We start from the raw sequence: 25,899 nt of genomic DNA on the forward strand, positions 1-25,899 counted from the left end.
TTAAGCTAGCTGGTTATAGAGATAGGGGGAAAAAAATCTAGGTCTATGGACTCCAATGGTAAAATTTTCACAATGCCATGTGGAGTGACAATACCTGGATTGACACATATACTTGCAATCTGCTGCACAAATTATAACAATGGACAATTTGACCTGCCCATTCCAAAAAGCATTCATATTCCATGGATAACATAATATCGTGTACCTGAAATTCTACCTTCTCCATGAACCTTTCCTTACCTCTCTCTTCTCCCTTTGTTTTTTTTTTTTTTGGGGGGGGGTTAGGCAATGGGGTTAAGTGATTTACCCAGGGTCACACAGCTAGTGAGTATTGTTTTAAAATTATATTTACACATCTCATACCCCTACTGCATTGTAAGCTTCATGAGGACTGCCTTATCCAAACTTTGTATCTTCTTTATCATCTAGCACAAAGTTCTTTACACACAGTAGGTGCTTAATACATGTTTGGTCTGTTGAATCAAACTGAATAATCATCTCTAGCCCTTTTCTTTTCCTGCTGTTGCCCCTTGCCCCAGGAATATTTCCCTCCTCTTCTTCACCTACCCAATGCCTATTTATCCTTTAGTCCTTGATTTTTCCTAATCTATAAGCTCTATGACAACAGGAAGTCTATCTTAACACTCATTGCATTTTAGCACAATGATGTAACATAGTAGGCATTTAATAAGCAATTGTCAAATGAATGAATTTTGTGTCTCTTCCTCCGTGAAGCTTTTCTGATCAATTTAGCATACTGGTTTCATTTTTTTCTGAATTCTTTATACTCTAGACCAGCAATTCTCAAATTTATTGATCTCGGGACCCAGATACACTATTAAGGATTATTGGGGACCCCTAAGAGAGCTTTTGTGGGTAATATCTATCGCCATTTACCATATTAAAAATGAATATGTTTTTGTATGACCATTAAAATAGCTTTGACTTCATAGACCCCCAGAATGGATCTCAGGGACCTCCAGAAGTTTCTGGCCCAAACTCTGAGAACTGCCTCCCTAGATCACCTGTTTTGTTGCTTAATGATATACTGAGTTGCTCTGTTCTCTAAGTGTTTTACATGTCTGGCTCTTGTATCCTCAGTGAGTTTAGGGAGCTCTGTGAGGTTGGACACTGTGACCTGTTTTGTAGTCTCCACAGTGCCTAGCAGTGTGCTAGCCCAATTATAGATCTTCAGTAAGTACTTCGATCCCTGATACCCTCTAAATGGCCCACTGTAATGGTATGCCAAAAACAGAGAGAGTTTAATTATCAGGAGACAATTCTAAATTCTGGCTCCCTACCAAAAGGAGATTAAAATTCTAGCTATTTCAAATGGATGTGGAACACCTTTGGAGACAAGGCAAATAAGTTCTTAGTTGTAGTGCTCTTTTCCTAATGAATTCAAGGTCGAATTTGCTTCCAGGACCAATTAGGCACAGTCTAGAAATCAATCTACAGAACTAAAGCTAGGGGGAATGCACAGAGCAACCGAGTAAGTCAGGGTTAAAGTTCATTCAAAGAGACGAAAAAAGATAGAAACGTCTTGTAAGACACTTGCAGTTGCTGTAGAAAGTGAGTCTACAATCATGAGGACTGTTGCTTCAAGTCACAAAATGCCCTTCAATGCCAGGGATGAAGTATTTTAGCAGTCCTTATGACTTTTCTGTTCATTTACTGATGTGCCAAGTGTGAGCAAAACAGCTTAGAAGCTCTATGCAGTGGATTCATTTAGTAAATATAGCTAGCATTTATGTATCACTTTATGGTTTGCAAAACACGTATTTTCTCATTTGATCCTCACAACAACTCTATGAGGCGAGTGCTATTATTATCCTGATTTTACATATAAGGAAACTGAGACACAGAGGAGTTTAAGTGACTATCTGAGGCGAGATTTGAACTTGGGTCTTCCAGACTCCAAGCCTTACATTATAAACACTGACTCCTGTTGACCTAAGTTAAATAAAAGTAAATGCATAGATTTTTTAAAAAATGTATGTTCCAAAATAGATTTCATTTTTACTATAGAGAAAGGAGAAGTATCTTTACACATAAGAATACTGCCAAGTAAACAATATGGACGCATTTTGGATCTGTTCTCATTCTTTCAGGACTTGAGGTGTTTCTTATGTCAGTATAACCTGATCTATTTATGGGTATAGTAATCAGCTGGAAGAGGTGCAGAGTGAACTGGCCTAGGAGTCTGGAAAACAGGGGTTCAAGTCTTACTTCAGACATATGTCAGGTTAGGGATCATGATTTATCAGGCAACTCTCAGATACGGTAGGTTGTAGACCTCTGTGATTGCCTAGGTAGAAGGAGTTTCTATTCCAGAAGTTTCTCAGGCTAAAGAAATCACAGGTTTGGACAAAAAAGAAAAATCGCCTGGAAAAGTGACTGTGACCTTGAAGAATCTTTGACATATCTGAAGGTCAAGGTTATACTTTGCTCCCTTCTTAGAAAGGCAAGGTGAAAATTTTAAACCAAGTAAAGGCGTACAATATAATAAAATATGCTGAAAGCCATTGAAATGAGAGTTTTCGCAGCTCCTGATTTCAGATGTTTTCCATATGTCTTGCCGGTACAGGAGATACATTCATGAACATTTCTCTCCACAATTCCCCTTACCTAATACCCTGGAAATTCTCTTTTGATTTTAGCTAGGGGCCCTTCTAGGCACTAATCCCTTGTTAACACCTCTTAGCCTGGTCTCTAATTGAGGTTGTTTTTCTACCTACCACAAGTACGTCCATTACTCACAGCTTAACTGTTCACTGTGATTTCTAGAAACCATGCTACTACTTTTATTATCATCTTTCTTTTGGGATTTTGTTGCCATTCAGTCCTTTCAGTTGTGCCCGACTCATCATGACCCCATTTGAAGTTTTCTTGGTAGAGATACTAGAGTGGTTTGCCATTTCCTTGTCCAACTCATTTGACAGATGAAGAAATAGATGCAAACATGGTTAAGTGACTTGGCCAGGGTCACACAACCAGTAGATGTCTGAGGACAGATTTGAACTCAGATGAGTCTTCCTGATTCCAGGTGAGGCACTGTGCCCCCTAGCTGCCCACTTGTCACATAGTAGGTGCTTAATAAATATTTCCTTATTTTGTTTTCAGCTTTATTTTGGTCAAAGGTATGGATTACTTTGAAGCTGTATTCATTAGACAGTGGGAGCCTCCTGGTGAACGGTATCATGCCCCATGTATAATGAACCCAAAGAACTTCAACATAAATAACACTTTCCCACAGTACCCTTCTGTTCACCTAGAGCAGGTTATTCATATGAATTCTTAGCAATTTTGGAAACAGTCAGTATAAAGGTTTTTTAAGGTGTGCATCATAATAAATTTTCATTTTCACGGGATATTTTGATTAATGCTTCCCCAGCTATGAAAAGCTCCAGAGATAAATTTGGTTAGATACTGCCAAAGCATGACACTTCTAATCTAATGCTAGATGTAATTACCTAGACTAAAGGAAGCCAAAAACACGGAATACATTTATAAAAGTGGAAGCGGGCTGCTGCTTATCGCAAAATTTGGCCAAGTTTCCTCAATTCTGTCCTTTCTCCAAGGTCCCACTGAATCCTAACTGTTCTGTAAGTAGTTCAACTGATACACATTTCACAAGAGTAGCTCATGAAAATTAACCTTGGAGGAGTGATTAAGCAGGGAAGTTTCTTCTCAAAGCTTGACTGACAGATCTTATCGCATCCTTTCCAACAAAGCTGAGTGGGCCCTAGCCTATCTGCACACACAACCTCTTGGTATTCAGCAGTACGAAACTGAGACAGATAAGACTGGTTCAGAGAAGAAGTAGAACAAGTCTTGTGCTTCTTTTAGAAGAGAGAAGCAGGTGAAGTCAAGATGGTACTAGAATGTCTCAGGATATTCCCTCTCCTGCTTCATTGTCTGTCCCTTATATGTGCATATGGGGCCGCTAGGTGGCGCCATAGTGCACAAGGCACTGGCTCTGGAGTCAGGAAGACTCATCTCCCTGAGTTCAAATCTGGCCTCAGACACTTACCCGCTGTGTGACCCTGAGCAAGTTAGTTAATGCTGTTTGCCTCAGTTTCCTCATCTGCAAAATGAGATGGAGAGGGAAATGACAAAGCCACTCTAGTATCTTTGCTAAGAAAACCTCAAGTGGGGTCACAGAGAGTCAGGCGTGATTGAAAAACAACTGAACAACAGCAACTGTACATGGTCCCTTCCCTCCTGTAGAGATCAATTATTTAGTAACTCATTTGTCACATTCTAAACTCTTCTGAAGAAACAAAGAAGTGAGAAAAGCAAGAAAGGAAAAGAAAAAGAGGGTTGTAGTTACTTTTAATAAAAAGCACAAGAAATTGTGTTCTCTTGGGGGCTAAGATCTGGTAGTATTGGTAATAGCTCATATTTATGCTTTACAACTTAAAAAGTGCTATACGTGAAACTACGCTGTGAGATAGTTGGTGCAAGTATTATTATCGTCATTTTACTGATAAAGCCACTGAGGCTGAATACTCAAGGGATTTGACCAAGATCAAACAGCTGGGAAGGGGCAGAATCAGAACTCAGGTCTTGTAACTCTGTACATATTGTTTCTTCTACTTAGTACTACTTTACTAGAATTTCTACTGAATCTGGATGGCTTATGTTTTGAGTTGGTCAGTTTAGAAGAGAAGAAATAAACTGTTGGGCCTTTTCCCCCAGCTGGGAGACACCTTTCCCACTTTGCTCAACAGTGTGTCTTTCACAGAATAGACCCAAATTCACTTCTCCAAGATTTTTCCTTATGTAACCCAACCCCACTCTGCTCTCTCCTAACAAACAACTCCATGTTCTTTTAGTTCTTACATATTCTCTTTTTGTTAATTAGATGTTCTTGTAACATGAAGCATTCTCACATTTGATATAAGGAGGATTTTTTTGTAGAAATTCTTTGAGTAAGGGTATTCATTGAAAGTATCAGAAGTCACCCATGATAAGCCTATTTTACCTATAAGTATGGTACTTTGGCTAAGACTCCAAGGATAGAATTATAGTGAGATTTTATGTGCATTAATATGTATTTTGTTCACATTTCTTTGAAACTGTTCTTTTCTTTTTCTAGGGTGGATGCTATGTAATCATAGAATCAAAGGAATTTACAACTGGCAAGGACTTTATCTAGATTTCACAGTCTTTGCTAATAGCAATTATAGCTTCTATTTTTTTTGCCTCCATCCTTTCTTCCCAATTGCTAATATTTATACACTCAGAGACTCTTTGCTTATATAATATTCTAAAATAATTCTCAATCTCACTTTCTTTCCTTGGGTCTCTAAGCTTAGTTTTGATTTACTCATCTCCTGGAATAGACCTCCTTTATCAGCATCTAATAGCCCTGTAGCATATGGCTTTGAGTGCCCAAAAGAAATTTTCATAACCCAATTGTCCTTGTTGGGATGGTTTTTCTGGTACAAGGTGAACCCACAATAAAGCTATGATTATCCTATTCATTCTTGTTCTCCCATGTTTCCTCTTTCTCTGCTTTCTGTGTCTCTTTAGCTCTTCTCATCTACACAGATGTATTTCCATCTTTCCAGTTTTGGATGCTGGGGATACAGGGGCAAGCTAAAGGAGGGACAAAGACCCTGCTTCTAAGAGACTTACATTTTAATATCTAAGATACAGATAGAATGAAGTAAGTACAGAGTATTGGTTGGGGTAAAGTGCTGTGATGAGAATGAAAGAGAAAGGCTGTTTTCACTTAGGGGTGGAGGGAGAGTCAGAGAGGTCTTTATGAAGGATATCAAACCGGGGTTGGACCTTGAGAGAGGGGAATAACTTCAAAAAAATAGAGATTGACTAGGGCAGGGGTGGGGAACCTGCATCCTTGAAGCCACATTTGGCCCCTAGGTCCTCAATGCTGCCCTTTGACTGAATCCAAAGTTCACAGAACAAATCCTTTTATTAAGGATTTATTTATTAATTAGCTGCTAGGGAGTCAATTCTAGATGTATAACTGAGGTTTGTTTGTGTGCTTTTAAAAATAGCTCCAAAGGAAAGAAAGCTATGAGGGTACTTTGTGGAGTTTGGGGGGAGGGAGGAGCTGAGGTTTTACCTATTGTTTCTTCTTCCATACATACTGTATTTTTTTTTCTGGGAATAATGGACAGAAATATTTGGCAAGATAATTCTGCTGTGTGCCTCCTAGGTCTTACGCCTGAGGAATGTTGACCCTTACACTCTTTGAAGTGGTGTCCAGTGAGCCTTGCCTTTGTGAGTTTGAGGACTAGAGCCAAAGCTTCTGTCAGTGAACTAATGGAGGAATAATCTAGGAGAGTCATTTGAGGTTGTAGCTTGAACTCTGAAAAATTTTCACCTTTACAATCTCATATTGACCTGGTTTAAAAAAAAAAGTGATTGTTGTCTCCAAAAAGTTCAATGCAGGAACAAGCCCAGAGTGTGTTTGGTATGAAGCATTGGCCAGCCTCCCCTGCCTTCTGGAAGTAAGAATGAAACTTGTCCATGGGGTCATAGCAATTAGAAGCAGGCTCTCTGAGCCGGTTTATAAATTGCTTAATCACTCTCACTGAGCTGAACTGAACCTCCGTTTTCGAGTCAGGACATTTTATAAGGGAGCTGAGTGTAGGAAGAAAGGCGAGGAACAGATTAGGTAAAGGGACTCAAATTGATTTCTCTTATTCCAGTAAAAACCGACACAGCTTCTGGCTGGATGGAAAGAAGGCTGATGAGAGCAGTGACCAGGTGTAAAGAAAAGGAGGTGGGTGCAAAGATTTATTCTTTGTGTTCTGGTTGGAAGGGGAATTTTTCAGGTGACAAAAGGAAGGAACTGGTAAGTTCTGGAAATCTGTGATTTATGGCCAGGACTTGAATAATGCAATTCAAAGGGAGTGTGGTTAAGCACATTTAAAAGATAATGTTCATGAGATAGCAGCCGAGCTTCACTTCCTAACTTGATATTCTATTGCTTGTGACTTGGTAGAATATACCATGTTGGGGGTTAACTTCAGAAAGTAGGTTTGGTTTTTTGTTTTGTGTTTTTATTGTGTTATCTAAATTCATGTGTTAATATTTTCTTGCAGACAGAGGCAGATAAGGGTTGTCCTCCATTCATTTCATCATGGAAGGCTCTGTTTAAATGTGAAGCTAGTCCAACTAGCTTTTTTTTTTCCATGCCACAAGTTAGTTGAGTTTATGTTAGGTGTTAAAACATAATTATGCTATTAAGTTCATTAAAATAAGAATTGTAGAGAAAGAAGTGAAGAGTCCTGACTTTTATAGTAAGTAAACTTTACTTTTCACACTCATTAAGAGGAAAGACTTTTTCCTTATTTTCCATTAGGGAGGCACACATTGAACTAACTACATTGTTTTTCATTTGTTTGATTGTTTTCAATATGTAGACATATAATCAGCTAACTACCCCCCTCTTTTCACTAGCGGAAGTGTAGTGCACAGCAGGCTGCTTTCTCCCAGGGTGAAACATTCCTGTTGTATCTTCTGCTCTCATTTGGATGGAGTAGAGAAGAGACTTTGTGTGAACAGAAAGACAAGGCTGTAAATTTTTAAGCTGCTGATTGTGAAACAATGTTTCTTTGAAGGTGGCTTCTGTCACCTTTACTTCTAGAGCTGACAGTTTAATGTCCTTTTGTGATGGAAAAACGATAACTCCAGAGGTGATAAAATTGGAGACTTATTAGATAGCTGCTTTGCCTTTTGCATGTTCCCAATCTCTGTCTGCACCCTAGCTCTCCTATTTCTTATCCAGCAAGGGACACAGTGTTGTGTGTGTGTGTGTGTGTGTGTGTGTGTGTGTGTGTGTGTGTGTGTGAGTGTGTGTGTGTATTCATGCAAGCAAGAGACAGAAAGGCCAAAAGAGATGGCATAGAGAATAACAGAGACACTGATACTTGGAGAGACTGTGAGAGATGGGTAGAGACAAAAAGCATGAAGTGGGACAAGGAGAGGAAGAAGAGGAGGGGGGAAAAGAAATAGTAGTAGTAGTAATTGGGGAAGAAGATTGGGTATCCTCTCCAACGCCTAGAAATTGTAGAAGATTAAAGCTCAAAGGAACTTTAGAGATTGTTTTACAGATGAGGAAATTAAGACTTTGAGACATGAAATAAATAGGCCACCTAGCTAATTAATAGTAGATTTAGGACGGAACCAGTTCTCATCCTCCCAGGCCAGTGGTCTTTCCATTACACCCCAACTTCAATCACCATGGTCCACTAGGCTGGAATCATTACTTAGACAAGAGGGAAAGGCTTTTCTTAGGTGAGATGAATAAATATTGGCTTTGATAGAAGAAGCACACATTTCACATCCAGTTAAGTGGAGTGGAAATGTGTGGGACATGGAAAAGGAATGCAGTCTTAGGACTTTCTGGGACCTCCGTGGCTCCATCAATATGCAAATCATTCAACAGTAGTAAAGTTGAAATTACTAGAGTAAGTAATTTCCATTTCCATAGCTACTAATTAGTGTAAGGAAAGTTGGTGAGGGAAGATGATTCTGTAACTACTTATGAATTAGTCCTGAGAGGTGGATCCCTGAGAAGGTTAAAAACTTAATCAAAGAATGCCAAATCTGGAAGCAAGCTTAGCAATTATCTTTTCTAATCAATTACTCTTTTTTTTTTTTTGGAACAAGTCAGGAAACCAACGCCTACAGAAGCAAAGTGATATGCTCACAGTCACATAAGTCACTTAGTTTGTTAAGCTAACAGATTTCTTTTATACACATAAATATGTGAGAAAAAAACACATTTTGTCCAAGTGTGTTTATGTACATGTTTGTATATGTGTATATATGTACACATATATACATATACATGTACATATATATATGCATGCATGCATGCATATATTATATATGCATATTATAATGTGTATGCACACATATATCTCCCCAGTGATGATGAGTAATGTATGGAATATCAGCATCCTTCCCTCTGCTACCCAGGTATGCTTTGGGGCCTAAGGTCTGAATAGGAAGGGAATTGGCTTATGTGGAATCCTCCCAGCTTCTTGTCGTGATCTGTGGAGCAACCTGGGTAGTAATGATGTCAGCATGAAACGCATAACATGTTTGTCAGCATAATGACTATTTCTGAGAAAGGCTTTCACTTTGACTCAGTCTGAGGCTGCCTATGAGTACTGTATTCACAAAGTTCTAACAGAACTTTAATATTGTCATTAGCAAAATATAATTAGATTGGGATAGTGGTTTACCCCTCTCTCTCACTCTACCTCCCCCAAATTATTTCAAAGCCAAATGGAAATGATTTTTTGCATTTTCCATTGTTTTAGATCCTACACACCACTGGTTCATTAGTAAAAATAATCAAATGTTGGCTCTTTATAAGTTATTAGACCTTAGTTAATGTGTATATTATAACATATGGATGGAATGAAACCTGGTCACCTAATCCAACTTGCTATGTGTAAAAATATGTATTTTAGAGGAGTACAGGAACATAGAATATGTGCATGTGAAACAGTTATTTATGCCATTTTTTGGTGACAGAAAATTAATATTTGAGAATCATCAACATAATGATGATAGTTGAAACTGAAAGTAGATATCAGTGAGGGTGAGTTGAGACAAAAGGCTAAAGACCTTGGGCCATACCTATTCAGGAGGAGGAAAGAAAAGCAGAAAAGGTGGAGAAAGAAAACTAAGGCAAGTATATTCTCATGTAAGCCAAGATAGGATAAAATTTTAAGAGGGGTGGAGTTGGGGCGTGGAACAGTAGGATTAAGGATTTAGGAAGAATAGAACAGGTTTGGAATTGCTGCTGTGAGGCATGCACTTGGGGAACCAACAAGAAATGAATAAAAGGATTGCCAAGCAGCAGTTGACATGTTTCATAGCGGAAATTCAGAGAGAACCATCATTGCTGCCCAGGGCACCGTGCACGCTCAGACAGGCACCTTCACACTGACTTGTTCTACTGAGGGCACAAGAGGGGAATTCTATGTGCTTCACCTTCATTGGGAGATGGATAAAGAAGAAGACAGTGGGAAGAATCATCTGAGCAACTTTTTTTTTTTTAATGAACAAAGTCTGGGTGAGGTAACCAAGGACTGAGAATTACTGTGGGAAAAAAGTCTGAAGTGTTTGTAAGTGGCAAATGGCAATCCTTTCAGTTCTCACTCTAATGTGGACTGAATAGTGTTTTTATCTTCTTGTGCTGGCACAGATGGTGGGAAAATAGTATGGTCAAGGTGTGGTAAAATGGTCTGAACCAAGAAATGGGCATTGCAACAGCTTTTGTGTTTTAATTTCACCTCTCATACGGATCTCCTTAATAGTCTTTGGCATGGCTTGTAACCTCTTTGTCTCCAGTTTCCTCCTCCATAAATTGGAGATGATCATTGTGATTATAGCGGAAATATGATGAAGATTATTTAAGTCCCAGAAAGCACTTTGAAGATGAAAAGTATGGTATAAGTGGTAAGTGGACTAATTAGTCACCTTATAACCTAAGGTTGAGAGGGTCTTCACATTCATAAACCCAGTTCTCTCTCTGAGGTGAATAGAAATAGAAATTGCCCTTGCTCAGGGCTAGGGCAGTGTTGCTGCCATATTGTTTTAATAAAGGTGACTTTTGCTTTTCTTGATGGTTTATAGCACAGAATTGTAAATCCAAGTCACAAATCTGTAATAACAACAGGAAGGAAAGAAATAGATAAAGGAAGAGAAAAAAGGAAGGAAGAAAAGAGGGAAGCATTTATTAAGCACCTGCTATATGACAGTGACTATCCTAAGTGCTTTACAAATATCCTTACAACAACCCTGGGAGACAGGTGCTATATTATCCCCATTTTACATTTGAGGAAACTGAGGCATAAAAAGATTAAGTGACTTTTTCCAGGTAGCAAATGTCTGAGGCAGATTTGAACTTGAGTCTTTCTAAGACCAAGCCTCATACTCTATCCACTGTGTAGCAAAAAATTGCTGGACAGAAGCTTCAGTTGTCTACAAATTAGTCTGGCAACTGCAAGTTATTCAATGTTTCTCTTTGTTTTCTGCCTAATGCTTCCCGTGAAAGGGAGAGCTTGGTTAATCATTGTTCATAGGTGATTTTTCCTATATTTGTCTAACATGCATATTTTGACTTAAAGCATGCACTTGACTTAAAGATGGAGTGGTAAGGTTTCATTCCTTTCCACCTACCGTAATAGACACATCTGTTAAGGCCTGATATCTCATACAGTCAATACAAGATTATTTTCACTCATGAGCCAATGTTGTATAGAATCTAAAATAGAGGAAAATGCAAGGGAATAATGAAGTCATATAGCTGGAAATACTTATGTGATTTATGAGAAGTTTCATGTTAGAAAACATTGTTCTAATGGTTAGAATCTAATGGTTAGAAGCCATATGGGAAGGACAGCTAGGTGGTGTAGTGGAAATAGTGCCAGATCTGGGGTCAGGAAGACTCAACTTCCTGAGTTCAAATCCAGCCTCAGATACTTACTAGCTGTGTGACCCTGGGCAAATCACTTAACCCTGTTTGGCTCAGTTTTCTCATCTATAAAGTGAGCTGGAGAAAGCAATGGCAAACCACTCCAGTATCTCTGCCAAGAAAACCTCACATGGGATCATGGAGAGTCAGACACAACTGACTCACAACTGAAATGACTGAACAGCGACAACACGAATCATATGGGTGAAATACATCCTAAACAGATAAAAGAAAGAGGAAAAAAGATCCATATTGTAGAAAAGTTTTTATAGAAGCACTTTGGGTTAAAGGACATGGAAACTGAAAAGGTGCTAATTGGTTGGGAAGACTGGCTCTGCAAATTATAGAAAATGAATGGAATGGAATATAATTAAGAAATGATCAAAGTGACAGATTCAACAGATCATTTTTAAAGTTCTTACTATGTGCCAGTCATTGTGCTAAGTGCTGAGGATATAGATACAAACAAAATAGTCCCTACCCTCAAATATTTTACATTCTAATGAAGAGGGAGAGACGAGTCACAGAGGGTAGCTACAAGTGTGGGAGGAAGGGTCCTTATGTTGGGGAAGGGTGACTGGCAAAGTTGTGGTGGAGCCCAGAGAGTGACTTGAATGGGGAGTAAAGAGAAGCATGACTGGGGTGCCTCTGGAAATAGTAGGGCCATGGAGGGAATCACCAATCAGAAGCGGACCCCTAAGGTAGAAGTGTCCCAAACCTAGAGACTTCTACGGAGGGAAAGGCAGCTAGCTGGTGAGGAGACAAAGAAGTCCAAGGCAACATATGTGATCCAATACAGAAGAAAATGGACAGAACCAGAAAAATAGCTCATATGATGACAGTAGCAGTGTAAAGGAAAATGATTTTAAAAGCTTTAAGAATGCTAATCAATGTGATTATCGGCACTGACTCCAGATGAAACATTTTTCCCACTTGGCATAGAGGTGCAGAATGAGACATATTTTCAGATGAGACCAATATAGGGATCTTCCTTCCTTCCTTCCTTCCTTCCTTCCTTCCTTCCTTCCTTCCTTCCTTCCTTCCTTCCTTCCTTCTTTCCTCCCTCTCCCCCTTTCTTTTCTTCCTTCCTTCCTTTCTTCTTTTTTTTTTTTGCTTGAGTAAATTTATTTATTACAAGGGAGGTTTTATTAAAAATTGAGGAGAAATGGTTAGGCGAAATAGTGATAATGTTGCAAAAAAAAGAATGACAGAGGAGAATGTCAATGTAGCATTTTTAAAAATGCACAAAAGAACAGAAGGAGGTTAAGAAGGAAATACAAACATGCGGATAGTTGGAATGAATGTGTTAAATTTGTGTATATAAAATAAAACAAACTATATTATAATGGAGATTCATATGCAATCCTCATATTCTGTTTTTTGTAAAAGAAAATATTCATATTGGTTTATCCAGTTCAGAATGACAAAACATATATTAAACAAACAAACAAACAAATAGGGCAAGGTGCCTGGTTTGTTTCAAGCCCCAGCCCTTTGAAAAGAATGTTCTACCAGCATTTTATGTATATATAAAAACTTCCCTCAGAAGATTTTGTAGTCTTGAAAACTAATACAAAATAGTCAACAGCAAGCTTTTATTGACCATCAACTGAAGTATTTAGACAATAGGTGGATGAGATTTATATGTGCCCTTGCCTGATTTTTCTTAGGTTTCTTCTTCCTTTCAGGTGTCCTTGAGTGGGAGAGGGGGCCCGAGTGCCAGAATCATGGCAAGTGAGGGGGATAGGGGGGAGTGTTGACAGCTGCTGAGATGAAAGGCTAAACAGCAAATAAGGCTGCCTGGAACATTTTCCCAGAGTGAAGATTTAAGGACTGAGTGATAAGGTTAAGAGAGTGCTAGGTAGATCTTTATAAACATAAAACAGAAGTGTGGTACGATGGAAGGAGCCCTCACTCTGGAGTCCTAAGCCCTGTGTTCAGATCCCATCTCTGATGCTCATTGCATGTGTATGTAGCCAAGGGCAAATTCCTAGGCCTCAGTTTCCTCATTGGTAAAAAGAATGAGAGGGCCTTGTGGGCCCCTCTACCTCCAGGTCTCTGATTCCATGATTCACTCTTGGACACGGATGCATAGAAGGTAACAGCAGTTTTTCTCAAAGAAGTGATAGAGAAGGTTGATCTACTTTTCATTGTAATTCCTTGCCCTCTGTATCCCACAGGTGTCTTGTGAAGACAAATGAAATATGAAAGCACTTAGAAGGCTCTAATGAGCAAGTATTTATTAAATACCTATCTAGGCAGAATTATGCTAGGCATAGTGGAAGATATAGGAAAATATAAAACATGGTTGCTGCCCTTAAAGGAATTTACAGTCTAGTTGGGAGATAGGAAGGGAAGGGAATAAGCATTTATTAATCTATTATAGATTTATTAATCTATCATGTGCCAGGCACTGTGCTAAGTGATCTTACAAATATCTTATTTGATCCTCACAACAACCCTGAGAGGTAGGTGCTATCATTATCCCCATTTTACAGTCGAAGAAACTGAGGCAGGCAGAGGTTAGGTTACTTGCCCAGGATCACACAGCTAGGAAGTATCTTAGACTGTTTGTACTCTGGTCTTCCTGATTACAGCCCCAGCCCTATATCCACTACCAGGGCTTCTTAAACTTTTTCCACTTGTGACCCCTTTTCAAGCAGCAGCACTGTGTGTTCTGAGGGCATGTACAGTGCAAAGTGTGCGTGCTTTGTGTTCAGAACCAAAACTGCAGTGAAGTTGCACAATGCAACATGGGCAGTACTGTCAGAAACACCTCAGATTCATTATGCATTTGATTTTAACTAATTTTTGGTTGTTGTGCATTCAAAAACATTTTATGGTTGCCAAATTTTTCATGACCCCATATGGGATTGTGATGCATAGTTCAAGAAGCACTGTTCTATACCACCAGTTGCCTTGAGTGCCTTAGGATGTATAAGTATGAAATAGCCCCTTACAATTCAAGAATATTTACAGATAGGCTTGAAGATCATCTACCAGAAACCACTCCAAGTTCAAGAAACTCTGTGAATCAACACATACTCAAAACCATAGCTCAGGAGTCTCCACTAATATGTTTACTTTTTTAAAGTCAACCAGAAAGGATAAGGAGTACTTTGGTGTAAAAGAAAGAATCCCAAGGTCACAAACCAGACAGCAGAGAGTTAAGAAGAGAGAGGAAAGGAAGTGGAGGCACTGAATGTAGATGGTCTCTTCAAGAGGGAAGAGACAGATAACTGAGGATAGACAAATCAAGTGAGGGTTTTTAAAGGATGGGGGAGGCAAGGGTATGTTTGTAGGCAATAGGGAAGCAACAAGTAGAAAGGGAGAAACTGAAGATTTCTGAGAGACTAGAGATGATATAAGTGACATTCTGTTGGAGAAGATAAGATGGAATGGGATCACTTTGGATATAGAGGGGTTTGCCTTGGCCAGAGAAGGACCATCTCTTCATGTAAGATAGGATGAAGGAGGAGACAGTAGCAGAAAGATTCAAAAGAAGAGAGAAGAGGTAGTTCTTGGTGAATGACCTCAATTTTGTCTGTGAAATGTGAATTAAGGTTTTTAGTTGGTAGGGTTGAGAGGAAGAGGAGTCATGAGAAGTTTGAGAAAGAATAAAAAGGTATAGAAAAGTCATTATAGTGAGTGGAATGTTGAATTAAGAAGATATTAAAGGATTGCCTTTTTGCAGTGAGGATCCAGTTGAGATTATGTAATACAAATTTGTAGTGGATCCAGTCAGTGTAGTGAAGACATCAGAAAAGATGTTAGATATAAGCCAAACCATAAAAGATGAGGTAAATTGTAAGGGTGCAAAAGGACATTCTAGGTTAAGTAGGGTACTGTGTGTGAAGGGAGACAGGTGGGAACATGGCAACTTTAAGATATGAATACTGTATTTCTTGGTATTTTTACTCCTTTTTTTGTTTTGTTTTGCCCCATCCACCCCAAGGAAAAATACTACAATGAGGCTCAATTTTTATTCTCTCACATACCTTTGGTATGCTTTGCAAAGATTTAAAATTCTTCAGAATAGGACCTATCCTTCCTTTGTTATCTGTAAAGAGTTTCAAATACGGCTACACTCAGAAACACACTTGAGCGTCATGAAAATTAATGAAGGTTGGCCAGTTCATGTAACCCAGGAGGAATGAAATGATAAACAGCTAGTTTTAAACTTTTAAATTGGTTTTTGGAATTGAACTCTGCACCTGCATTTTTCCTTTACTTTGTGGGAAATCAACTCAAACAACTATTTAAAAAGTAGAGTTTCATGCTGCAATTAAAATACTATTTAATGTATATAATTTTTCAACTCCCTGTGGGAGTATCAAGCTGTCGTTGTGTGCATATCTTTCTTTATATATGTGGACTTCCTTCTGCTATAAGAGGTAATAGTTGTGATTTGTAGACCAAATAATTGTGCTGTGATTTTGTTATCCATGCAGAATGCTGGAATTTTTTATTAGGGACTGACTTTTACAAGGTTATCAAATTCCAGAGCTTGAACTATCTGCTTCTGGTTGTTTGGCTTTGCAAAAATGTAGTTAGCATAGTAATCCTTTGTAGGAGAATGACATTCATACTAAACTTCTACATCTCTGAGTAGAGTGGCTCAAATCTGCTTCAAATGATAAGACATTTCCTTATTTTATCTGATCTTAATTTTCTGCTGTTTTTTTTTAATTGAAAAAACCAGGGCTCCAGAAACAAGGGGAATTGACTATGTGAGATTGCTAGAGAGGATAAAGAAAGCAGACAGGAAAATGAGCACTAACAATTCTATGTCTTTAAGTAAAAATGGACGCCATTTCTTCTAAAGTAAAACTAGATATGTTCTCCTTGAAGCAGCTGAAGTGGCAATCTGATTGCTAGTTAGGCCCAGAGTTAGTTTTCTAGGTCAGTCCAGTGTTAGAAGCATCTTGTTTTAACACAATTTTTGTGTTGGTCCCAAATTAATTTATTTCCTGAAAACTTTTGATTGTATATAGAACCCCTGTGTCAAAGCAATAAAGAATCATGGAGGAAGTGTTTCAGTGCCCAGAAGATTACTGGTTACAGAAAGGTTTGCTTTGGGGTCAGTTTGAAGTATCAAAGATGTGGCACCATTGCCTTTATTTCAGCACTGATCATATAAATACATACATATATACACACACACACACACACACACACATATATATGTATGTATGTATATATATATATATAAGATATACATATACACACATATATACATGTGTTTGTTTTTAGCATTCATTTTTTTAAAAATTGAGTTCCAAATTCTCTTCCATCTACCTCTCTCCTCCCCATTGAGAAGGCAAGCAATACATCAGTTATACATGGGAAATTATGCAAAACATATTTCCATGTTAGTCATGTTGTAAAAATAAAAAGAAAGTAAAAAAAGTATATTTCAATCTTCATTGAGAATTCATCAGTTCTCTCTCTGGAGGTGGATAACATTTTTCATCATGGGCCCTTTGGAATTGTTTCGTCATGTTGATCAGAGTGGCTAAGTTTTTCACAGTTGATCATGTTTACAATATTGCTGTTACAATACAATGTTCTGGTTCTGCTCACTTCACTTTACATCAGTTCATATAAGTCTTCCCAGGTCATTCTGAAACCATTCTGCTTATAATTTCTTATAGTATCCCATCACAATCACATACCACACCTTATTTAGCCATTCTGGACAGGGGATTCCATTTCTATCCAGACCATCCCCTCAATTTCCAATTTTTTGCCACCCCAAAAAGAGCTATTCTGAATGTTTTTATACCTCTAGGTCCTTTTCCCTTTTCTTGGTCTCTTTGGGATATAGACTTAGTAGTGGCATTGCTAGGTCAAAGTGTATGCACAATTCTGTAGGCCCTTGGCATAGTTCCAGATTGTTCTCCAAAATGGTAGGACCAGTTCACAACTCCAACAACAAGCACTGTCATATTCAAAAGACCCCAAATACTGTATATTAAAATGCTCTTTTTAACCTTGATATTTCTTTTTTTTGTTTGTTTGTGTAGGCAATTGGGGTTCAGTGACTTGCCCAGGGTCACACAGCTAGTAAGTGTCATGTGTTTGGTCTGAGGCCAGATTTGAACTCAGGTCCTCCTGACTTCAGGGCTGGTGCTATATCCACCGCGCCACCTAGCTGCCCCCTAACCTTGATATTTCTAAAAGAAAAAAGAGGAAAGGAAATTCATTTCTTTTCTGTCTCAGGGACTGGCATAATGAACCACAGAAGTATGGATTAGTAGGCCCTTAACCAGCGGTGGCTACATTTCAACCTCAGAAATTAGTCATATTTGTGCTTTGATCGGTTATTAAAAGTAATAAACTTGAAGAAGTTAAGCAAGGATGGTGAACAGTACACTGAGCAGCATCAGAGGCTAGACACGAAAGAAATTGGGTTTGTCAAGTCAGTGGTAGTGAAGTGTATTATTTATTAGCAGCATGGTGCCAAGTACACCATAAATACTTGTTGAGGATTGATCTTTGTATACTCAAGTGTTTACACCAACAACATTTATCAAGCAAATCCATATTTTTGGTTGGGGCTTAATTCACTTTCAAAAGCCTCAGACTGTTTTTTCCCCTAGCAGAGAAGTGAACTTCTTTGATTCTTATTTGCTTGTGAGATGATTGGCTTCCCTTTTCCTCTGGAGTTGTTAGAAATCACTTTCTGCTCCAAAAGGTCCAAGTCTTTGACCAGTAGATAGCTGGAAAGAGATTCATGGGACTGTGTTCTAATACTTCCTGATTTAATTCAATAAAAGCATGTTAAGCACCTGCTATTTGTCATCACAGAAGGGAGGATCAGCTGAATATAGGGACCAAACCTGTGAATTCATTGGTATAGGGAACCTCCCAGATTCCCTTTAAAAATTCAGATCAGCACCTTCTCTGCAATCTTGACAAATTTTAGAGAGTTGCCTAGAACATTGAGTACTTAAGTGACTTGCCCTGAGGTTACACTACCCACATGTGTCAGAGGGAGGAGTTAAAACCAGGTCTGCTTGGCTTCAACATCAGTACTCTACACAGTGCACCATGTTGCTCTTAAAGCAAGAAGACATTTAAAATTAGTCTTATGATTTTTTTCCCCCATATATGATGATAAAATAAAGCTATTATGACAAAAAGAATAGCAGTTCGTCCTAATGGATTAGTGGCTGATTTGGGGGTCAAGAAGACTTAGAGTTCTGCCTGTGACACATTGGTTGTAGGGTCATGGGGAGATCACTTAAGCTCTTAGTTCTCTGCCCCCAGCTCTTTGAAATTGCCTATCTGTATCACTGGAAGGAGTTTCCACACCAAAGAGCTCCCCACATAGGTAAAATCATAGATAGGGTATGGATTGGAGGAGTGCAGCTTAAAGTATAGTCCAGAATCAAGGTTTTGTGTAGAACAAGAAACCCTTGCCATTGAGTCTATTGTTGAGGCCAGGCTACGACATGTAAAGAGTGAGAGAAATTGTTATTTTACTTTTATATTAATAACCACTTATTAAACTGGGATCTAGGCTTTCCCCCTCAGTTTCCTCATTAAATCCCAGCTCTTGTTAAAGTCAGTCTCAGAAGGACGTGACTGTTTGAGCAGATTTCTTCTAGCCCTCAAGGAACATGCTCTTTAATCTTGGACTGGACTCCATTCAACTAGGAGACCTAACTTCTGTTTAGAGTATAAACAGAAACCAGTCTGGTTGAGACTTTCCCTGGGGGAAGGAGCCCCTATCCTGGTACCTCTCCATTAGAGTTTAGACTGAGTGACCTAGCTCATGAAGGAGAAAATCAATCAGGGTGGTCTGGATGGAGATGGATTCCCTCGTCCAAGTTGCTGGAGTCTACTGAATCTTATGATCAAGCCACATTTTCAGTAGGAGAAGCTGAAGTCTTTAACACACTTCCTCATTAAATGTCTACCAATAAAGGTTGAGTTTCACTGGTCAGGGGAGTTCCCTGTCAGAAGGTACACACCCAATTTAAGGTGTTTCAGGGCCTCCCTTGGTGTCTTTCATTACTGAGAGAAACCACTGACCATCAATTTATTGATTGCTAGCTAGCCTAATTAATAAATTGATTATTAATTACCCAGAAACTATGTCTTTCAGGGTTTTTCATTCACTTCAAAAGTGGAGAGTGATATTAAGGTAAATGCAGGTATGTTGTAAGGTTGGTTTGAAAATGCCATCAGATGCTTGGCACCATCACCTACATGTCAATTCCTTTAAGGCCATTCTTTTTTTTTTTTTTTTTGGTTAGGCAATGAGGTTAAGTGACTTGCCCAGGGTCACACAGCTAGTAAGTGTCAAGTGTTTGGTCTGAGGCTGGATATGAACTCAGGTCCTCCTGACTTCAAGGCCAGTGCTCTATCCACTGCGCCACCTAGCTGCCCCCATGTCAATTCCTTTAAAAGAGATTTTTATATCACTTGTAATTTGAGTACAGAACCATGCCAAAATCATTTTATAAAGCCAATCAAGATAGTTACACGTTCTGTTATAAAGTTTGTAACCTCTAAAGCTATGGAGTAGCGCAGTGTAAGATTATGAGGGCATTTGTGGCTTTTGTGTCCAAGGACTTCTTTCCTTTCTTCCCCAGTCTCCTTAAGTCTCTTCTTTTATGGATAATCATGGAGTTTTTGAGTTGGAAACACCAGCACAAAGGGTCTTCTAGCAGTTCCCTGAACTTGACATTCTAACCCTGGCTGCCCTGCCTTCCAGCAAATGAGCTCCCAATTCACTTTGTCCTCTTAGAATCCCTGTTTCTTTCAGGGCCATTGCAAATGTTGCTTCCTCTGCAAGGCTTTTCTTGGTCCCCAGCCCCTAACAGTTAGTAGTAGCTCCCTCCTGAAATGATCTTGTATCTACTTATCTGAGTAACTGTGAAAGGGGTTGTTTTGTTTTTTATCTTTGTGTCCACAATGCTCAGCATAATAAAAGCTCAATGAATGTATGTTAAATTAAATAGAAAGGTTCTTAGAAGCCAAAGCAGTCTTTTTTTTTTCCAATTACAGAAATCTCTTGCATATTATCACTCCTAATAATGTGGCACTCCCAAACTGAAGGCATGACTTTCTTTTTTTTATTTAGTATTTTATTTTTCCCCAATTACATGTAAAAACAATTTTTAACATTCATTTTGTAGATTTTGAATTCCAAATTCTCTCCCTGCTTCCCCATCTCCCTCACTGAGAAGGCAAGCAATTTGATTTAGGTTATCATGTGGAGTCATGCAAAACATATTTCCATATTAGTCATGTTATAAAAGAAAACACAGACCAAAAAACCCCCCAAATCAAGAAAGTAAAAAAAAAATGTTTCGCTCTGTATTCAGACTCCCATCAGTTCTTTCTCTGAGAATGGATAGCATTTTTCATCATAAGTCCTTCAGAGTTGTCTTGGATCTTTGTATTGCTGAAAAGAGCTGTGTTCACAGTTGATCATTTTACAATAATGCTGTTATGACATTTTCCTGGTTCTACTCATTGCACTTTGCATCAATTCGTGTAAGTTTTTCCAGGATTTTCTGAAAGTGTCTTGCTCATCGTTTCTTAAGGTACAGTATTTCATCATAATTATCTACTACAACTTCATTCCCCAATTGTTGGGCATCTCCTCAATTTCCAATTCTTTGCCACCAGAAAAGAACTGAAGGCATGACTTTAGACGTTGTCTTAGCACAATGTCTGGCACCTAGTAGGAACTTAATAAATGTATCTTGATAGATTTTTTTTTTATTATCTGATCAGTATGGAGTAAGGTAGGGTCTTTTATTGCACTTGGATACTGTGTTGTTAATAATAGTAACAATAATAAGTGGCATTTGTATAGTACTTTATAAAGTCTGGACAACAGTCTCTCATTTGAGCCTCAAAACCATCCTTTGAGTTTCACAGATTGGACAACTGAGGCCGAGATACGTTGCCTACGGTTACACAACTCATAGAAGGCAGAGCCATGTCTTTCTGATTCCATGCCAGCTGTCTATCTGTTATTGATACAGCCGAAGGTGACTACATTTGCTTACAATGTAGTTTCTAATATAGCCTACACTTCCATAGTGCTTTATAGCTTACAAAATACTTTCTTCATACCAACTCTGTGAGATAGGTGTACAAGTATTACTATCATCCTATTTTGTAGATGAGGAAAATGAAACTCTGTGATGTGAAGTAATTTGGCTAAGGTCCTGCAGCTTGTAAATGTCAGGTCTGAGATTCCAAACCAAGTCTTCTGACTCCCAAGCCGTGGCCTTTCCCACTGTGTTATATACCAGGAACTCTGTAAAAACTGATCAGGTGAGGAAATTATTCCTATTTTAAGAAGGACATATCTTGGGTGGACACTTTTAGAAATTTAGCAGTTGACACTGGTGTTAAAACAGATTTTAAAGGTCCTTTAGGTCATCCTCATGCCTTCATGGAGATGTACTCTAAAGCATCCTAGATCTAGTTTACTTTAAAGACTTGCTGAAAAGTGTATCCATGATATCCCTTGGAAACCTTTTCAAGTGTTTAACAGCCCCTCACTGTTAAAATTCATTCCATGAAACCAACTGAAACCTTCATGCTGCGGTCTTCCTTAAAAAAACAAACAAACAAACGAACAAAAACCTCATAGCACAGAACAAGAACAGAGAGAGTCACTGGTCTCAGTATGAAAATAATACAATCAATGCTTGTTAAATCACTTTTAGCCTTCTTTTTTTAAGGCTAAATAGCCTAATTTCCTTTCACCTTTCCTCATAGATCTAATTTCCAAATCCTTTCTCTTTAAAGCCTCCTATTGATTGCTGAAATCCAGAACTAGCACAATGCCTACTTAGGGGCTGATTATTCTGGGTAGGATGAGAGGATTCCTTCTCAGTTCCTGTATATGTGACCTTATAGAAAATACATATACATGATATATGTGTGTGTATGTGTATGTATGTGTATATATATCTACATTTACATGTGTATACACCTATGTGTATAGTATATCTGAACTATAGAATATATTCATGTACTCTGTGTGTGTGTGTGTGTGTATTATATATATATATATATATATATATATATATATATATATATATATATATATATATATGGAGAGAAAGAGAGAGTTGAAATCCTACACTTGACACCTAAGAGGTCGTGCTCTGGACCAAACTGCTAAATCTCTTGGTTCTCCCATGGAAGTCTCAGAACAGTTGCTGAGATGTATTTGGTATTCCTCAGCAAGAGATCCCCACATCTGTGAAGTCACAGGTCTGGCAGAAAGTTATTCTACAGCTCCTGGTTTCAAACATTCTAGTCATGGGATCTGCTTGATGAAATACTTTTATCATCATGGTAAATGACATCTTAGTGGCTTGATTTCATCTACTTGGACAGGGTGAGTAGCTCAGTCTTTATCATAAGTAACATCTTAACCCCACTAATACAGACATCATAGATAATATACAACTATTTGGCAAACCATGACAATGTGTGGTTTCATAAGCCCATGGAATATCCTTATTCATATTTCTTAGTGACTTGGATGGAGAGTTTTAGAAAGGTAATAATTTCTCCCCTGGCAGTACTATTTTGGGACTTCTCTCACTGACTTCTCTCTCATGCCCCAGGAAGCTCATTATTGGGAAAACTTCCCATAAGATCCCATCAGCCTTGGTACTCTTCCTCACTACCCTCTGCCCCTCTGTTTAGAAGGTGGGGCCATGAACTTCAAAACTTCTGTTTAAGGAGGGAGCTCAGTTCAGACATTTCATTTCTCCCCTGGCTATACTCATTTGGGATTTCTCTGACAGATTTTTCCACCAGGCCCCAACATCAGGTACTTTCCTTTGCTTTTCAGTTTCTTTTTGTATGTTGTCTTTTCCTATTAGATTATAACCTTCTTGAGGGTAGGAAGTAAAATGAGAGGTTTTGACTAGCTAGCATTCAGGTGGATAGCTATAGCCCTGAGCTTGGAGACAGAAAGACTTGAGTTCAAATCCAGCCTTAGATACTTACTAACTCTGTGACCCTGGGCAAGTCACTTAACCTCTGTTTGCCTCAGTTTCTTCAAAACTATAAAATGGAGATAATAACAGCACCTACCTCAAAGGCTTGTTGTGAGGATTACATAAATGAGATCATATTTGTAAAGTGCTTAGCACAGAGCCTGGCACTATCTTTCCCCAGATGGCCTTCAATCTCCAGATTTATGATCCTATGAAATTCAAACCATCACATTTGCTTATTGATTTAACTTTTCAAATTTGGTGAAGGATTTAGAGTGTACGTCAAACATTTACTAACCTAGCAACTTTAAAGTGATGTATTGACACTTTCTTTTTAATTGCTTCCATTTACTTGAAGCTGCAGAGAGGCAGATTTGAGCTTGATGTAAAAGAAAATTTATAATTGTCCAAAAATAGAATGGCCTGAGATATGGATGCTATTTGATGTGTCAATGCTGGGATTTTGAACCCAGGACTTTTGACTTCAACTCCTAAGAAGTCACTTTTAGCCTCTCAAGGGTGTTCAAGTTGGCCAATAGTAGTCTCGGCACTAGGAACTGTCTCTTATCCAAATCTAACATCATATACATTCTCTTCACCCAGAGCTTCTTCACTCCCATTTCTTTCTACAAGGTATTATCCAGGAGACTGATTAATTCTCGTGTGCAGTGAGGCCTGGACTTCCTTACAGTCAACTTAGAGGTGTGTCAGCCTAGGCACTCCAGAGCAAGTTAATGGAGAGGAAGGAGCTATGGTCTCTCTTTTCCTTTGGACCCTGCTTTCAGTAGGGAGGAGGCTGAGGGTAGGGAGAGAGGGTGGTTTGGAATTTCCTTGAGACCTCTCTGAGGACGTTAAGCTTTTCCCTCCTGGTCTTTGGGACAAGGTTAGCCCTTAGAAAAAATTGTGAAATAACTTGACATTTTTCTTTGCTGCTCTACTACTTCCATTTTAGCCCCTTCTTCAACTGTTGACACTAACTCTCACATTTCCATCTCTCTTTTTTTTTTTAAAGCTTTTATTTGCAAGGCAATGGGGTGAAATGATTCGCCCAGGGTCACACAGCTAGTAAGTGTCAAGTGTCCAATGCCAGATTTGAACTCAGGTCTTCCCGAATCCAGGGCTGGTGCTCTATCCACTGTGCCATCTAGCTGCCCCAACACTTCCATCTCTTAAGTCTCACTCAGACTACCCTCTCCCAACTATGGTTCAGCTTTCCTCCTCCCATAATGCCTCCTTCTTTATTGACAATTTATATTAATCAACCAACAAGTATATATTAAGCATCTACTATGTGTCAGATGCTAGGGAGTGTTGTTGTTTTGTTGTTATTGTTGTTGACTCGTTTCAGTTGTATCTGACTCTTTGCGACCCTATTTGGTTTTCTTGGCAAAGATACTGGAGTAGTTTGCTGTTTCCTTCTCCAGCTTATTTTACAAATGAGGAAATAAGGCAAATAGGTTAAGTGACTTACCCAGGGTCACACAGCTGGGAAGTGTCTGAGGCTGAATTTGAAGACAAAAACAAAACATCACTTGTCCCCAGGGAACTTATAGTCTAGAAGACATTTATAAGTATAGGTAGGCATAAAATAGATTCAGTATGATTTTGAGGGGAAGGCACTAGCAGCTGAGGAGACCAGGAAGGGCTTAGGATTATGTTCCACCTAATGGGTGAGTTTCTCAGTAATTAAGCATGATGTCCTTGGTCAGTTGCAGCTATGTGGTATTTTCATGCATGTACCTACTGGCTTTCCTTTATGAATAAAAGAACCCATTGTGTACCCTGCAGAAACCAAGAGTTTAGTCTAGTGTCTGAGCCTGACCAGTAGAAGGCAGTACCTGCTTAACTTTCCTTGGATCAGGATGGATCCCAGTATATTCCCAGGTTTTAGCCAGAAAAAAACATTTGCTACCTTTGAATAAATGGGCCATAAAACAGACACTCAATGTTTCTCTTTTGTGTTCTCCATGTGACATGACTCTTTTTCCTTTCTAGGTTTATGAAGCTGGGACTTTTCAGTGCATCAAGGCAACATGTTGCCCCTCGGTCCTGGATTAGCTGTAGCTTGTCTTCAGATCTTCATCTTCTCTGAAAACTGGGCTTTGGCCAAGAACATCAACTTCTACAGTGTGAGACCCCCTCTTGATCGTAAGTAGCTGGTTGCCGCCCAGGTATATCTGCCTTGGCAGCAATCCGCTTTGACACTTGTTTCAGCAGTTCACAACTCTGCCTTCATCTAGGTATGTTTGGGTCCTGCATAGACTAATGCAGGCATTCATCATTGTCTGTGGTTTAGCAACTGCCAGGACCAAGACATTGTCTTAATTTCTTAGCACCTTGGAGGGCTTTGGCTATCTCGGGGTCATCCTCCTTGTTAATTTTCAAGTATATTTAAGCATTGCTCCTTTAACTCATCCTTTGATTCTCCTATTTCTC

The 25,899-nt window shown here is 38.8% G+C and overlaps 1 protein-coding gene across 14 annotated transcripts in view; it reads left to right on the forward strand.

The window, feature by feature from the left end:
* LYPD6B (LY6/PLAUR domain containing 6B) overlaps positions 1 to 25,899 on the forward strand; it is a 216,965-nt gene that overhangs the window by 180,509 nt on the left and 10,557 nt on the right. For 5 of the 14 annotated variants that reach the window (XM_078146842.1, XM_078146841.1, XM_020984748.2 and 2 more), the window contains 3 exons: positions 5,539 to 5,674; positions 6,684 to 6,757; positions 25,459 to 25,611. In XM_078146842.1, the coding sequence (XP_078002968.1) occupies positions 25,497 to 25,611 (115 nt within the window). In that variant the 5' untranslated portion in view covers positions 5,539 to 5,674; positions 6,684 to 6,757; positions 25,459 to 25,496. The remainder of the gene's footprint in view (positions 1 to 5,538; positions 5,675 to 6,683; positions 6,758 to 25,458; positions 25,612 to 25,899) is intronic. The other 9 variants (XM_078146843.1, XM_020984749.2, XM_020984751.2 and 6 more) reach the window with 2 other exon arrangements.

Source organism: Phascolarctos cinereus, unplaced genomic scaffold (assembly GCF_003287225.1).
Source record: "Phascolarctos cinereus isolate Bilbo 61053 unplaced genomic scaffold, phaCin_HiC Scaffold_726;HRSCAF=1367, whole genome shotgun sequence".
NCBI lineage: Eukaryota > Metazoa > Chordata > Mammalia > Diprotodontia > Phascolarctidae > Phascolarctos > Phascolarctos cinereus.